Source organism: Aplysia californica, unplaced genomic scaffold (assembly GCF_000002075.1).
Source record: "Aplysia californica isolate F4 #8 unplaced genomic scaffold, AplCal3.0 scaffold00404, whole genome shotgun sequence".
In the NCBI taxonomy this organism is placed as follows: Eukaryota; Metazoa; Mollusca; class Gastropoda; order Aplysiida; family Aplysiidae; genus Aplysia; species Aplysia californica.
The window spans coordinates 119,452-135,088 of NW_004797674.1; the positions used below are offsets into that span (position 1 = coordinate 119,452).

General features: G+C 40.4%; 2 protein-coding genes across 3 annotated transcripts in view; one reads left to right on the forward strand and one right to left on the reverse strand.

Moving 5' to 3' along the window:
* The window catches only part of LOC101864239 (GRIP1-associated protein 1), a 35,258-nt gene extending 32,462 nt beyond the window's left edge, over positions 1-2,796 (reverse strand). For both annotated transcript variants that reach the window (XM_035971251.1, XM_005104094.3), the window contains exon 1: positions 2,725-2,796. In XM_035971251.1, coding sequence (XP_035827144.1) covers positions 2,725-2,766 — 42 coding nt within the window. In that variant the 5' untranslated portion in view covers positions 2,767-2,796. The remainder of the gene's footprint in view (positions 1-2,724) is intronic.
* Positions 2,797-3,057: 261 nt separating this feature from the next.
* Positions 3,058-12,704, forward strand: LOC101864472 (uncharacterized protein C12orf45 homolog; the record flags this gene model as incomplete). The annotated part of the gene is given in 4 exon segments (XM_005104095.3): positions 3,058-3,114; positions 7,600-7,692; positions 8,554-8,699; positions 11,613-12,704. Coding segments are annotated over 4 exon segments (554 nt in total), but the record flags the coding sequence as incomplete, so codon positions are not given.
* Positions 12,705-15,637: the final 2,933 nt, after the last annotated feature.

Consider the following 15,637-nt stretch of genomic DNA (forward strand, 5'->3'; position numbering starts at 1 on the left):
CTCTCTCCAGGGCGTCCAGCAATATTTCCTGAAAAAATTTACTACCTGGAGAAAAAATTTACTATTAGCAAATCAAGCCACTCACCAGCTCGAAAAAGGGAGTTCACTTGCGCCATCAATAACATATATATATTATTATTACATAATTTATGGAACGAAAATAACACACAACAAAGTCGAGTTGTCAAAATACAGGATACACAGACAATCGCAAGCTTGCTCGCGGCTAGATTTAGGAGAAGTTTTACGGCGCTCGCAACTGCATAAAGTCATAAATGAGCGACAAGGGGTGGATGTCAACAGAGAAGTCTAAAAGGGGAAATCAAGCTTAGTCTGCTCACCTCAACAGCACTATCAAGGCACCCCGGAAACAGTAGTTTACAAGAGTGACAAACATGCAAAAAAAAAAAGAAGTAGAGGAAAATGACGAAAGTAAGGAAGAGGAAAGAAAAAGCAGCAGTTCCTCATATGTTGTTCCGGCAAAGTATGAGCATGACACTGATAAATCAGCCCATACTTACAATTCTACTGTGCATAAGAACAAGTTAATATCCCCGCTTTGGGAATGGCCTAAAGACGCTTCAGTCAGTAGCATTGCTCTGGTGGCGGTGGGTAGACTTAGACCTAATGTGTGTACACAGGGTGACTGCAAAAGTGGCTCCTCAATTTTCCAGGTGGTCATCCATTTTCCAGGGGGATGTTACATAAACAATACACACACACAGGTAAAATATCCAGTCAGTCAAAAACCAGTCTGGATGTCTTGATTCATATTATGAACGTGAAAGACAAAAATTAAAGCTCAAACTCAAAGTAGAGCAATAAAATGGCTCAAGTAGACTAATGCACTGTGAGAGTTGTAAGAACTGTGGGAGGGCAAGACGCAGTGACACTGAAAATCTGCCTGTCTTGAATGAACAGAAAGTTACAATATTGTTATAATTTACTATCACCCATCCAATGAAATGCGAACACTTTAGTTCAATAACACAGCTTACAAGGTATGAAGGATCCTGATTCCACACGGCCTGCACCAACGCGCGCTTTGCAGAGAGCTCTATTAAAGTAAATTAATCTTATCAAAATTCTTAAATTGGCTTCAAGTTTTTGTCCTCTGGTGTTGCGTGTATCTTAAAGAAAAATCAATAATCCCCTGCCCCATTCCGTAGTCCTATACTTTGCTGCACAACGCTCAGACTTTGAATGAACTTTGGCAACCCAACAAATGCCGCTGCTCTCACGAACGCGCGCAGGTTCACTGATCGGTCAAGATGGAGAGCCCGACAATCTAAAAATCGGACGACGCTTCAATTTTCTCTCCCCCCCTCCCACCCCTAAGTGACAGCACAGTGACGAGTCCGAGTATTGATTAAATTTTATTTGCACGGCGACACAGCGTTTATACTGCACAACCTGCATGTCACAAATGTTGCGACAGTTTTATCAGGAAATTTCTGGGTGGGAACGAAAGCGAAAGTATATCTTGATTTTTCCCGATCGAGCCTCGGTGTCACACATACACTTCCGCCTGCCACCACAGGCGCCTTTTCGCGTCAAACGTGCTCTCGGACGGGGAAAAAACGAGCGAATTATTAGACCACAATTGCGACCAGCAAAAACAGAGTCATGTACCGCGGCTCGGGTTCACTGAAAAGTCAGGGCTGATGCTCCACAGCATCATGTTAGTCACTGTGTCCGAAAGTAATAGTCACAGTCAGGGTTGTCAGTTTGGAGGCAATTCCCAGAACGAAGTGACTATTCGAGTCCGAATATGAAAAAATGTTATTCGGACTCTGATTCTTGTCCGGCATGACATCACTTCCGACTTCCGACTGGATGTGACTCGTGACTCCTGCTTCTGTCCTGCATCACTCGTGACTCGCCTCAGGCTGGGTAGAGACCGGGATGACTTCGGGCAAAATGACGCTTTGTGCAGGAGCCGAGTTTTTATCTTATGATGAATTTGAGGCTGTGTGTGTGTCGGGGAGGGGGGTGGGGGGGCACTATCGGTCCGGGCGTTGAACGTCGCATACGCGTCAGTCTTTTTCCCCCCGGCAACTGATCATTATACAATAATATAAGCTAGTCTTGACGTAGATCTACGTAATGAATTGTGCCCTGGTCTATGGAATCAAAAGTTGCCGTATGCTCAGCTCTACACAGCAACACAACTTTTTCTTGGTAAACAATTGAGATGACACAGAGGCTTGTGTATTTGACCGAATCGGTCTTTTTTTTTTACAATAAAGAAAGTGGGAAACATGGGGGGCGGGGGGGCGCGTATCAGGGAGGCGGTGGGCATCGGATCGGAAGAAAAGGTGTGGGGGAAACTAAATTTATGCGGACTCGAGTCCGATATGAAAAAATCGCCCTTTCGGATCGTGTCTGGCCCGGATGGGCTTGCCCCCCTAGAAACTATAATAAAGAAAACACACAATGAGATCTAGATCCAGATCTAATTCTATGTCAATAACATCACGTCAACAAGTCAAACATCACTCATCATGACATGAGAATGAGACTGGCCTAAGCCTGGGGGGGCTAGGACAGGAGTAGGAGCAGAGAGACAGTGAAAACGTTTTCTATTCTGCTCATTTTTTTAAATGGCATCTGCTCTTTAGCCCAAAATATCTAACATTCTCGTTCTGTCTTTAGTCTACATCAAAAGGTCATCATCATCTTCGTTGAAATTATAGTTTTTATAATAAAAGTACTACTGTGTACCTGCATTCGATGAAACTCGTCTTCTGATAGTGCAGACGCCATTTTATTTGTTTGATAATCTCAGAGCATATAATGTTGTATAGAAAAAGGAATATGACCACTTTACGTTAATTTCCTAATCATTTGTTTTAAATATTTATTGAACTATTTAATTTGTAGCTATAACATACAGTTTTTAAATGATTTTACAGTTCCTGACTTGTTTTCAGGTACAAGCAGAAGAAGCGTTGAGAGTATTACTGATATCAACAAACATGGCAGCCCCCGTGAGTGCATGCAGAGAAGCAGATGAAACTGTTGATGAAGTCGATGGTGTGTCCTCCGAGACTAGATCTATCGAAGGGTCGTGTGTATCAAAAGAGTTACTTTATCCAGACAAATTTGCAGCATGTAAGAAACGATTTACTTACAACTAACAAAAGGTCTTCCTACGCCGATTTTTCTCTCTGCCTTGCCTTAGCCAAGGCCTCCAAAGTAAACTGTATTGTAGGCCTACTGTAAAGTTTAACAGTAAAGTTGCTCTGAAACTCAAGTTCAAGAAGGCTTAGTGTGCCTTGATCGAGTCAAGCCAAACTAGATCTAGATATAGATCTAGATTAGATTATCTGTCCCTGATGAGTGGGAACCCTGTACAGTCGAACCTGCCTTAACGGAAACCTTTGTGAACTGTGTGTAAAACGGAAACGGAAACCTGTCTTACCAGAATTTCCCCGCTCCCCCCTTGTTGATATATTCCTCTTTAATTACCTGTATAGAATGGAAACCTGTCCGACGCAGAAACGGACGGAAAGAAAAATCTGCTCCCTTCCGAGGGTTTCACCTGTCTAAGACGGAAAAATGCTTTGCCCGCTCAACCCTGATTTGAAACAAAACTCGCAAGTTTGGTTCCAACGCCAACGGCTTTAAATAGAAACTTAACGTTATGGCCATGCCGCTGGGCGAGGAAAAGGAGTAGGGGTGCAATTTGGGGGTAGATGTTACCCCATCATGTGAGCCCTGAGCGATGCAGATGGTCAGTGTAGTGTGGGTGTGAAATCTCACGACTGCCCGTTAGAGTTAGAGCGCTCGAGTGCGAGCCACTACGGAAGCTTTCTTGGGTAGCCAGAGGCCAGAGGTGTGAAATTAGATTGACCAATGCCAGCCGAGAAATGATTTCCTGGAATCGTTGTTACATGATGGCAGTGAGGGGTGGCATTGGTGGGTGGGGGGCTAAGGGTGGAAGCAAAGGAGATTTTCAAACGTTCCTGTTTTAATAGGTCAAACAGTGGTCCTATGAAAGGCAAGCACGTGGTAATTGGATAGTAAGACTGACGCATACTATCAGAGAGGATAGCAGCTGAGAGGTGTGAAGTTTTGACCACTGCTTGCAGATTGGACAAGCGATCCTTGATCCCATCGACTGGGCCTTGAACCCCCCCCCCCCCCCCAGAACCTCCAGCTCCCCGGTGTGGGCTTGAGGCGAGGACTCCCCCCTACCGTAACGAGACATGAGCATGAGACTATGCTCTTGCACAACAGTTGAAGCGTTGTAAATTATTCAGACCAAATGGGCGAGGGCGTTAAAGTTAAATCGTGTTAATATTTAATTTTAACCCTCATCCTGCGGGAGCCGGGTTTATGTCGCCCAATAAGCCTATTCCGGCACCTTGCCTACGTTCTGGTCCCGAATCAGTGTAGCCCCTGGCTCAGCGCACGCGCAGCGCGCATCCTCTTACGTGTCATTCGGGTCCCGAGTCGGATCCCCATTCACGCAGGTCGTGTGTGTGCATCAGTCTGCTTGAGTTTATGTGCGTTTGTGGCCTTCTTCTAGAACCACCTACAATGGTTCGTAATCGAGGCATACGTCTCATTCAAAACATGCCAAGTTGGTAGCTCTAGATGAAATTATAGAAGAAATTGACCCACTTAGACATGAGGAGCTCGAAAGGATAGTCAGGAAACAAGACTTCCATTTTTCTGTACACAAAATATTTCAAATGAGCTTGATTTTGTATGAAATGATACTACCTGATAAAGAATAAGCTTGTTTGATAGTTTTGAGTACCCTTGTGCAGGTACAAAGAACAATTTGAGTGTAAACAATCGGAAATTGACCTAAATTTTTATTATCCCCTTTCGAACCTCAGGTCATTCATAATAAGAAGAGCGTCCAGAAAGGTTATTCTTCGAATGGGCGTAACTACTCGTAATGTCTTATCAGCTTGTGAGAGGGTGTTATTCATGTGTTTGTAACACTTTATTATTTGTAAATAGAAAGCTATGAAAGATAGAGCGTTATTTTCATCATCGGTTAACACACTGCCACGGTATTCATGGCGAAAACACACGTTTCCCGGCGCGCGCGCTGTACACCAACAGTACACACTGAGTGACCCCGGCGGCCTGCCCGGCACGTCCAACGTAATCGGTTGCTGATAAGGTACGCATCTGGGCACAGACGCAGGATAAGAGTTAAACAATCCAAGCTCTTTTCTTCACAGTCACATGCCGTTAAACGTAGAAGACGCATCTTTCTGATTGGCTGCTAATTTTAGTAATGTGATGTCATCACTTCCTGGGATACCCACAGACTTCGTGGAGGTACCGCATGGAATGACATGTTTTCTGTAACATTTCGGATTTCCTAGACCTAGATCTAGTACTTGGACATGATGGAAGATCACTCAGATCTAGATCTAGATCGTTGATGCTCAGAACAGTAAGATTAAGAACGCTGGTGCTTAAAATTGAAACACAATATGCCGCACGAAAATTGCCGTAAAGACGCTGGAGGATTAGATCTCTAGATCAACCCCCCCCCTCCTGCATTCTTCATCACTAATAGGCCTAGATCTAGATCTATATATATATATATATATTTTTTTTATTTTTTTTAAAAACAACTACAAAGCAACAAATTATAATTTATGGGACAAACTGTTGGTCAGTCGAGAGGAGGAGAAGAGAAAAAAGAAAACTGTCCGGGACCGGGATCGAACCGCTCATAAAATCTTTGCATGACTTCATATATATATGCAGACACGTTGTCTAAACGGCCATCAGAACTTCCGACAGTTAGATGTAGATTAAGCTTAAATACATAGACACTTCCATCTTTGGTGCTATGCGGTTGGCTATACTTAGATGTAGTCATGTGATCGAAGGGGTATCCTGGTCTGACGTCAAACAAGATGGGCGCCACACCTAAAAATAGTTTGCGTCCTTCTACGTTTAATCGCATCATGTCTTTTCTTCACTTTTATTTTTTAAATTTCATTCTTTCTTTTTCTTTTTTTTTTTTTCTTGTCTCTTCTGTCCCCTTCTTCTTCAACGTTTGGAGCAAAAGGAGAGCCAAGTAAAATTCTCCGGGCCACACGCGATCCAAAAGAGCCAAATTTCTGTGATTTGGCTCCAATTTGACAACCCTGACTGTGAATAGATCTAGATTTATTCTATTTCGGACACCAACACGATCCTGTGGGGCATTAGCCCTGGTAACCTAAGCCCTGATTCCTCTTGGGTCATTTCCGGTAAAACAAGGGAGGGGGTGAGAATAGCGAGACATAGGCCTATATAGGTTATTCTCTCCCGGGGTGAGAAAAACCACTTCCATTTTTAATGGGAGTCACCCTGATCCCCCTCCCAGAAACAATTCTAACCTGAGAAAGCTCTCCTGACTCAGGTATTAGATGAGGTCATTGTTTTACACTCACTCCTGTCCCATGATCAGGTGTATTGTAAGGATGGCAGCTGGACGTTATGATCCATAACAAATTATTAGTTTTAGAATTTTTTAATGGTTTTTCTTCAAATTGCAAAGCACAGTAAAACTTTGTATTTTGAAAGTAGGCCTACTCAGCTTAATAAAAAATTGTTTGAAACAATCAGCTGCAGCACATAGCGTGGTTTGTAGTTATGCACAATCAGGATCAAAGGCTTAGGTCTCGTCCCATTGGTTTCTTTTGTTTTTACAAGAGTCATGCCAACAGCTGATAAAACTTCCCCCTCTCCCGCGAACTTCACTATGCAACAAGCCCTCTGAGACCAATTTCATCAAATCAAGCCATTGTTTATGTCACATTCATCCTTGAACGTACAACCCCAGGGAATTAATCTATCCATGTGGCTATTACAAATTTTTTTTTTTTAGCCAGGCAATTATTTTTTTAATTTATAGATAATTACTATAAAAATATTGGTGGGTGGGCAGCCCTGGATTAATCATCCATGGTAATGAACCTGACAGGAATTACCCCTCTAATAGGCTTACTTCATAGTCCTTATAAGGTATCATCAACACCATCATGATCCCCATCCCCATGAGGATCAGAAAAGTGTTGCTCTCTAACCTCATCTGTCGCCGCCATTTAAAGAAATATTTTTTGGCTTGTACGTACCTCAGTTAAAATGTTTAAAACCTTGGGTCGGATGGGATATAATTATAAAAAATATAATGATGTTTTGCCAAGGTTTTATTGTTGCCTAAATTGCATTGTGATATTATATCGTCACTTGTTTAAAAAACCTGGGGATTTTCAAGGTGACACTGCCGCCACCCCCCTCCCCCTCCAACCTCCAAGTGTTTCCCTATAATTTGATATTTAACTAAATTAGGTTTTTAATTTTCTTTAAAACAATTGATTTGTGACGTTATTTTTTTAGGGGCTAAATGTGTGTTCTCCAGCCAAATTATGTCAGTTGGACTCTCAAAAGCAATGCATCTAGGGAGCGAAAGCAAAAAATCTTCTTAGATCGCTAGTTTTATATTTTTAAAATGATTTTATGGTATGTTTTCTTTCTCTTGTCTATCGCATACTGGTTTTTTGGTGCTTTAGCTTTTGCTTTGTAGCTTCTATTTTTTTGTTTTTCCTTTACAACTATCATCTTTCTATTTAGGTTACAAGGAAAGCAAATTACGCATTGTGGGCAGAGAAGGGCCAGGTTCTGGAGACAAACCATTAAAAACGTTCACCATACCTCAGAGCTCAGGTAAGCTGTTCCTTGTACAGTTCTCAATTCTGTACTACTTGTAAAATTTTGTCCTTATAACAGTTCCTGGTGGAATGTGGCCTGTGGTGTTACTATCATCTCTGAGCACCACTCAAATTCTGGCCTATGCATCTGTTTCTTGTCTCCCGTCACCTGTGCAGAAAGTCTTAGTCTTACAGATGAGTGTTATACATCCGTTGTTGGCAAGATTAACTGGACTCTGGGTGAAGACTTTATGTGGCATGTGTTCACTCCGTATGAGAATTACTGTGGTGGTGTCCGTGGTGTATTGGATAAGCCAAGCCCTTCACCGCTGCAATTCAAAAGACCTGAGAAGCCCCTATTTCGATTCCTGTGTGGGGACACTTTTTATAAAGTATCTCGACTTTTCAACAGGGACATTATACCCCTCTCTGCCCAGGTTGGCCCTGACAGGCAGGGTGGAAGCCTATCTCCTAAATGATCCTGATTATGTCAATTGGGACTTAAATACACAAACATTAGAAAAATTATTTTCAACACTTTGAGTATTGATGAATTGATTGTCTTTGCGGGATGTCAAACGAAACAAGAATATTCAAGTGTCTTCTTGCATAGCAGTTTTTTTGGTCCAGCAATGTTTTCACACCTTACCTGTATGTTTCATTTGTTGTGGGAAAGGATTAAAGTATTTCTTTGAGTGGATAAATAAATAACTTTATTTCTTTTCGTGTTCTGTTATGCTGTGGATGTAACACATGATTGAAGAGAATTTTTCCTGTTTTTCTCTCTTCTTCCATCTCCCAGAACAGGGTATCATATTCATGTATTAGCTCTTTGACTATTGGTAACACTATTTTTCATTTCATTTAATGTCCTCAGTTCTGTCAAGGATCAAAGACTTCCTTCCTAAATTATCTGAAGCAAACCAAGTCATGAGTACAGAGCTGTCAAAGGAACCGAGTGCTGCTGACAGATTCAACTTGGAATGTATTGATGATGATGACAAGGAACCACATATTGAAATGGTGAGTGTTGTTGAGTGTCCATGTGTTTAAACAAGAGTGGGTGCCTTTGTGTGGACATGTGCTTATATGTGTATACTTGCTTTCTAGCATAGAAATGAAATATTCATACTATTGTGCAGTCGAACCTGCCCTGACGGCCACTTCTATAAGATGGCCACCTGTACAAACGGCCACTTTCCATTTCCCCCCCTTGCGTTTTTTCTATATAATTTAACTGTGTAAAACGGGCACCTGTCCAACGAGGCCGCTGCCACCATATTTTAACACACAAACCCTATCACACCAAGCAATGACACCCGTCTTAGACGGCCATCTTAGTGACTCCATTAAGTTTTGTCATAAATTATGCATTGGCCCCTGGCGTTGTGGGCGAGCCATCATAATTCAACCACCTGTCATTGTTGTTAGGTAGTCCCTCCAACCGATCATGTTGCGTAGGCCCCTCCCACTGTTGACCAATAGGTACCAATTTTCAGCTGCTAGTGAGGTAAGCGTGTGATCCCTCATAACCCATAAACCCCACCAAGAACTCCTACACAAATCGTAAGTGAGATGAGTGGTCACTGTTTACCCAGTCTGTAACAAAGTAACAATGGGCGTCAACATGAACTTGGGACAGATTACGTTCTCCGAGTGGTGGTGACCCATGTTCGTTTTAACATGGCACTCGGTCTTCCTCGTCTGATACATTTTGTTTTATTGTCACCCTTGCTCAAAATCAGCAACAAAATTTATAAAAATAACAAACAAAATACAAACCAACAACAACAAAAACAACAGTAATGCAGATACTTTCAATTGGGACCTCAATGGGAATGGCTTGTTTTCTTCATCTCGATCAGTCCTGCCTAAGACGGCCTCCTGTCTTATAGTGTATAGGGCCACTTTTCTGCTTGACAATGGGTGGCCGTCTTACACAGGTTTGACTGTATTTCCTTTTTGGCTTGTTCCACAGGTTTCAATCATGTGGTTTCTACTGTTTGTATGTCATCAAAAGGTTTTTTCCACACTGCTTTCTCTGCTTCTTCTTTACTGTAGGACAATGTCTTCTGATTCTCTGACCAAATTTGCATTCTATATTGTCACTTGGCACCTTTGAGTGAATTTCCCCGAAGTTCTCAGGTCGAATCTCTCGGTGGCCAGTGAAAAATATGTAGTGTCTCCTTGCAAAGTGCGGGTGGTTGGAGGGCGCCAGTTGAAGTTTGTAATATTCCTAGTATTTTGCTGTCTGTTTTACTTATTCCCAGCACTAAATGGCCTTTTTTTATAGTGTCAAAGGGCTTCTTTTTTCTTAAAAAAACCAAAATTCATTGCTGAATTATCAGCTTTCTCTTTCTCAATGAAGAGCTATCCATATTGTAGTATGATATATTTTGAGGAGCATCACATTTTATAAAAATAAACAGTAGCTATTAGACAAAACCAAATCAATGTGTTTCATATTAATGTTATTTATATATGTCATAAAATTGGAAAGGGAATATTTCATTCAAATTTCTTAAATATTCAATGGACTGTTTGAGAATTTAAATTGCTGAAAATGTTACAGTCAAACACGAGTAACTCGAATCCGTCGGGGATTGGAAATATTGTTTGAGATTTCTGTAATTTGTCATGTCTGTGAAAGCCCCAATTACAAAGAAATGGGGAGAAAATCAAGGGAGGTAAAAAAGAACATTAAAACAATTAACATTGTCAGCTCCCTTGATGAACATGTTAAGCAGGAAGATGAAAGTGGAAAGCAGAAAATCTCATATGTGCACAGCCGACTCCTGCGTCATTCCTTTCCTCTCATTTCATTGGCTTACAGAAAGTTACGCCTCTTGCCATCTTCACAGCGTGCGCCCCACTGCATGATTGCATGCATGGCGAGCCAGTCACACAGTGCGGTCAGCATCACTCCTCAACCCCCCTCTCCTGTTCCCCCTTCTTCCTCCAGCCTCTCGTGTTGAGACAAGTAACATTAACAAAGAAACACCTACTCACCACCAGCTGTAAAGCCGGGTCTTTAGTTGAGAATGCGAAATGGATTTGTTCGAGATTCGAGTGTTGCCTGTTCAGGAACTCCATGAAGTCATTACAAAGAAAACATAGGGACTGAAATGGGACTGAGCATTATGTTCAAGATACTGGAGAATTCATGATTTTCATGTTTGAGATTCGTAGACTTTACTGTATGTTCTAGATTCATAATGGAAATTACAAGATCTACCACTATCATGATCCAACTTCTAATGTCGTCTAAAAGAAGGGCATTTTTAAAATCATATATCAATAACTTGCTGTTGAGTTAGCCCTGCTTTTCCTCTGTGAGAAGTCATAATGTTTGAATGGGTCAAAGACTGGCAATACAAAAAAAAGAGTGCAGCTGTAAACAGAAGACCCCTTGGTGATGTAGGGTCAACAAAAACATAGCATCGCATTTCAACTTTCCTTTTAGTTTCAAAGCTCAGGGTAAATCAAAAGACTCCTAAGTACATGTCATGAAAATCGAAACAGGAAGGATGAAAGTGTGAAATAATTTTATTAGTCTGTTTTCTTCAAACAAAGCAAAACTGTTGAATTCAATGCACTGTGAGCTGCCAGAGATCTTTTTGCAACACACAATCTGTTGCGTCAAATGGAAAGAATTCATATTTTCACTAATCATTGACTGAGTAACTGCTTTCTCTTGTGGTTTTGGGGGGTTTTTTGCGTGGAAAATAATCTTTTCATTTATATAATGTCCATAATGAGTTGACCCAGGTGTTCACAACCCCCTCCCTGATCTGACACCTTCTCCCTCTCCCTCATGCTCTGCCATCATTCACCCTTGACACAATTAAATACAAGCCAAAGCAACTTCAATACAATATATTCTTGCCTTCCTGCTTTAAAAAGTAAGCAAATCTTTCTTTTATTCTTGTCTTTCAGAATTTGTCCATGGTACCTCCAGAGGTGTTGACTATTGATGAAAGCGGTGATGAGGAATCTAGCTCTGAAGATGAAGTCTCCAATGATGCTGAAAATGACAATCTACACAATGCTCAGAGTGCGGGTGCACTTGTCCATGATATGGATCACGTAATGGACGAAGGTCTTAAAATTCCAGGACGTTCTGTACACAGCAATAGAAAGCCTAGAATTGAAGAAGTAGTCAGTGAACAGAAAGGTTCAGAGCAGGTTACTTGAACAATATAATACGGGGTGAGGGCAATGGGGGCATTGACTTTACAGTTCTTTTGTTTGAAGATAAGACAGACAAAATACCAAAACGCTTCACTTATATATATATGACATGTAAATCATAATCATCATCACCTTTTCATAGAATTCACCTTCATTGTAAATACTCTCATTATTGCCATCTTCGTTATCTCAATTACTCCCATCTGTAAAAACCATCTCTGTCAACATCATTATCATCATTGTTCTCATTTTCACCAGTGTCCTTGTCATCCGCATCTTCAGTGCAGTGGTAGTCATTTCTGTTTTCCTAGCAATGAATCATATGCATTGTGTTGTGCTATTTTTCCAGTCACTGCCTGATGCAACAGTTCCAAAAAATTATTTCTTCCTCAGCCTGTTTTGATAAATGGAACATTAAAGAACACTGTTCAGTCCCCCTACAGTAATCTGTTCTTTTCTCCGTATTAAGAGTTACTTGTGTGAAATATGTAAGGGTTGTGTTCATGTTTTGAATATATAATTTGACTTGAGGCGTAATATAAATAATAACATATTATGAACCGAAGCTCAGAAAATTTGATTAAAAAGTCAATTCTGTTCAGTTCAGTCCTTAGCCAGCAGTCAGCTACCCTGACATCTAGCTGGAGAATGCAAAGAAGAAGAAATTCAGTCCTTTATCAGTCTTTGTTTCAGTTTACCTGTCTGGCCTCTATATATGACATGTACAACAGTTAACATTTAGTTTTATGTATATAATGTCACAATATTGAAAGTAAATACGTTTAGTACTGATAACTCACTGTTTTAAGGTGGTACTTGTATATATATTAATGTACAGAAAAAAATTCAGATCTTTGTATTTTGTATGATGCCTGTTGATTTTCATTTGATTCTTGTTTTTAAGTTTGATTGGGACTACTTGCTTCTGTGATTACATTTTCATACTTCCAGTTGAATGAGAAAGAATGACTTTTTTCAGAACAGTTATATATGAATTGCTAAATGACCAAGATTGTGTATATGTTTCCCTTTTCCCTGTTCTTCAATGTATGTTTGACAAAAAGAGACATGGGATGTAATTTGAAGATTATAGCAATTTTTACAAATGAAAAAAAGGGGATTATTTCCCCTTGACCGTCGTTCGTCCCATTCCAAATGAAGAAGTTTCTGAATGTATAAATCGACACCTTAAATTCAGTGGTCTGGCGTCTTTTGTTAAATGCAGTAGACATCTTTTCCATGAGTGAGGAAGTTTGTTTTTTTTCTTTTTCAAATTAATCTCTATCCATTTTGTAGGGATGCTGTCTCCCATTCAGTCCAAGGTGGCCCTGACAGGCTAGGTTGAAGCAGCCCGCTTCCTTAATTGTCTTGATCTGGTCGAAAGGGGTGTTATAGATTCAGATCATTTTTGCAATCATTGTCATGTGTATAAGTATGTATGCTTGTGTGTGCATATCATCATTGCATTTCGCTGTCCTCGTGTGGAACAAAATTTGAAAACTCCGGTCTAAAGGCATAATTTGTGTCATGACGCAGGGGAATCAGGCGCACGTCAATTTTTGGGCATATGGAGTTTTTGGTATCATCTTAAGGGTTGTTCATTTGCCTTCATTCAAGGAAAAAAAATGATCCTTTTGTCTTGAATAAAAGTTTAGATATTTGCCATTGAAGGAGGTGCAGTCGCCTGATTTCAGACGTAAATTTAATGAGAGAATGGCCACCAAAGTTTGGTGACTTCCATAGCTTAAGAATCCTTGGAAACTACAAATTAAAATTTTTTGTGCCTGAAGTCAATGTTTTTTTAATAAAATTCACACATAAAACTGTTTTTGAATGGAAATACAAGGTATTGAGCCAAAAAACAAAAATTCGGATTTCATTATTCTGACGAACTCCTGATTTCACCACCATGCCTCATATTTGACCTTAGCACAATCTTGAAAATTAGCTCTCACATTTTAATTTGCATGAATGATTCATGTAAAAATCAAGAGGCTAAAACACGTAATAGATTGATTTTTAAAAATTCATATTTTCTCGAAAGTATCTGAATGCTCCATACGCAGTTCAATAGCGAAATGCTCTGACAATATGTATCAATTATGTCTATTCTTTTGGTGGACAGACCAAAATAAGCTTACTTGTGCTGCAGCTGTGTTTTCTGTAACTACATGCATATATGTATTGAAAGTGAAAATGGTTTATCCCATAAAGTTTATAAACAGTATGACATAGTGATCTTTTTGTCAGTGTGTTTGGTTTTTACTCAGTTTTTAGATGTTGTTTTGTTCTTTTTTTTTTGTGGAGGGGAAAGGAAAAGGGGCTGCTCTAGTTTTCAAGGAAGTATTTTTAAGTTTTTGAGAGAAATCGAAGAGTTTCAATATCTAGGTGAAACAAGACGGGTTTTTCCTTTCCTTTTTCCTCTACACAAGTCTTTTTCCCCTCTCTTCAAAATAAAAATGTCTGATTAGTTTTGTGACTTGCTAAAGAGAGCAGAATGAACGACGTGACCTTTTTAATATATGTAAGGGAGTGGAGTGTTTTGGTGTGATAATGTGTCACATAGACCCTCTACACATTCCTTCCAAAGTCTAGACTCAGCCCCACTTCAGCGACACAAGACTTGTGTGCTTGTCCAGTGGCCTATCCCATCTGTAGTAGGTCCTGCTTGCTACATGTGTGAAATCAAGAGGCCTGCGATGACCTCTTACTTAAGGTGTGTACACAAATCTCTCAGTTCAGTACATTTGGTAATTGCAGATTCTTTTGAAAGTCATTGAAATTAAAAGCCTTTCAACCAATACATGCTCAAGTTGTGTAGATCAAATGCCTAGATAGACAAATTATGACTGCTACAATTTAACTCCAGAAGGTCAAGATACTTTTTTATTTTAAAAGTAAAGTTGTCAGTCAGATGTTTCATGATTTATTATGTTGCAAAAGTGGCCTATTTTCTTTTTCAAGTTTTAAAGAATGGCCACAAAAAATACAGAACTTCTGCATGTAGGTAATGATACGTATTATATACACAAGTTCACATGTCCTTGTACATGTACCTACAAAGTCTTAGTAGAAAGACAGATACGTATCTTGTATTCGATAAAATGTGGTTCTGGTGTGTGGATTTGATTCGCATCTTTTACTTGCAAGACAAAGATGTTAACCATTACCCCACAAACAGTATGTAGTAGTAAGGTGCTTTGCTGTTGCATGCACAAGATGTGAGTTTGGTTCCCAAGTGGAAAGAAGAGGGGGGGGGGAGTTCTTTATTGAATGTATCCATCTGTTCACTGAGATGTTATATCCCGTTCAGGTCGAGTTGACCCTGACAGGTAGGCAGCTTACGTCTAAGATGGTCTAAATTTTGTCGATGGGGGACGTTAAAGAAGTTTTCAATAATCAATAATCATCGTATAAAGTGTAAACAGTGCAAATGCTGCTGTCTTTCCCTGTGCAAGTTGCCTCTGAGTCGTGCGCGCACTCAGTCTCCTCATGTCCTCCTCCACTTAAGTGTAGTGGGAGGTGCTCCACCTCAACACGGAGACGCCAGTCGTGTACGTTTTGAAAGGGCGAGGGTAAGAACTCCTCTTGAGTTGAAGGAGGAACGGGCAGAGGGTGGGGTGGAAAGGGTGGGGTGGTTGAGGGGGGGGGGGGCGAAAGCAAAATATGATCATGAAAAGTTTTCTTGAACAAGCGGTACATTATACTTTGATTACCGCGAGATAATTACTGTTATTGTTATACGTGACCGGACCTAAGTCAGATTCTGA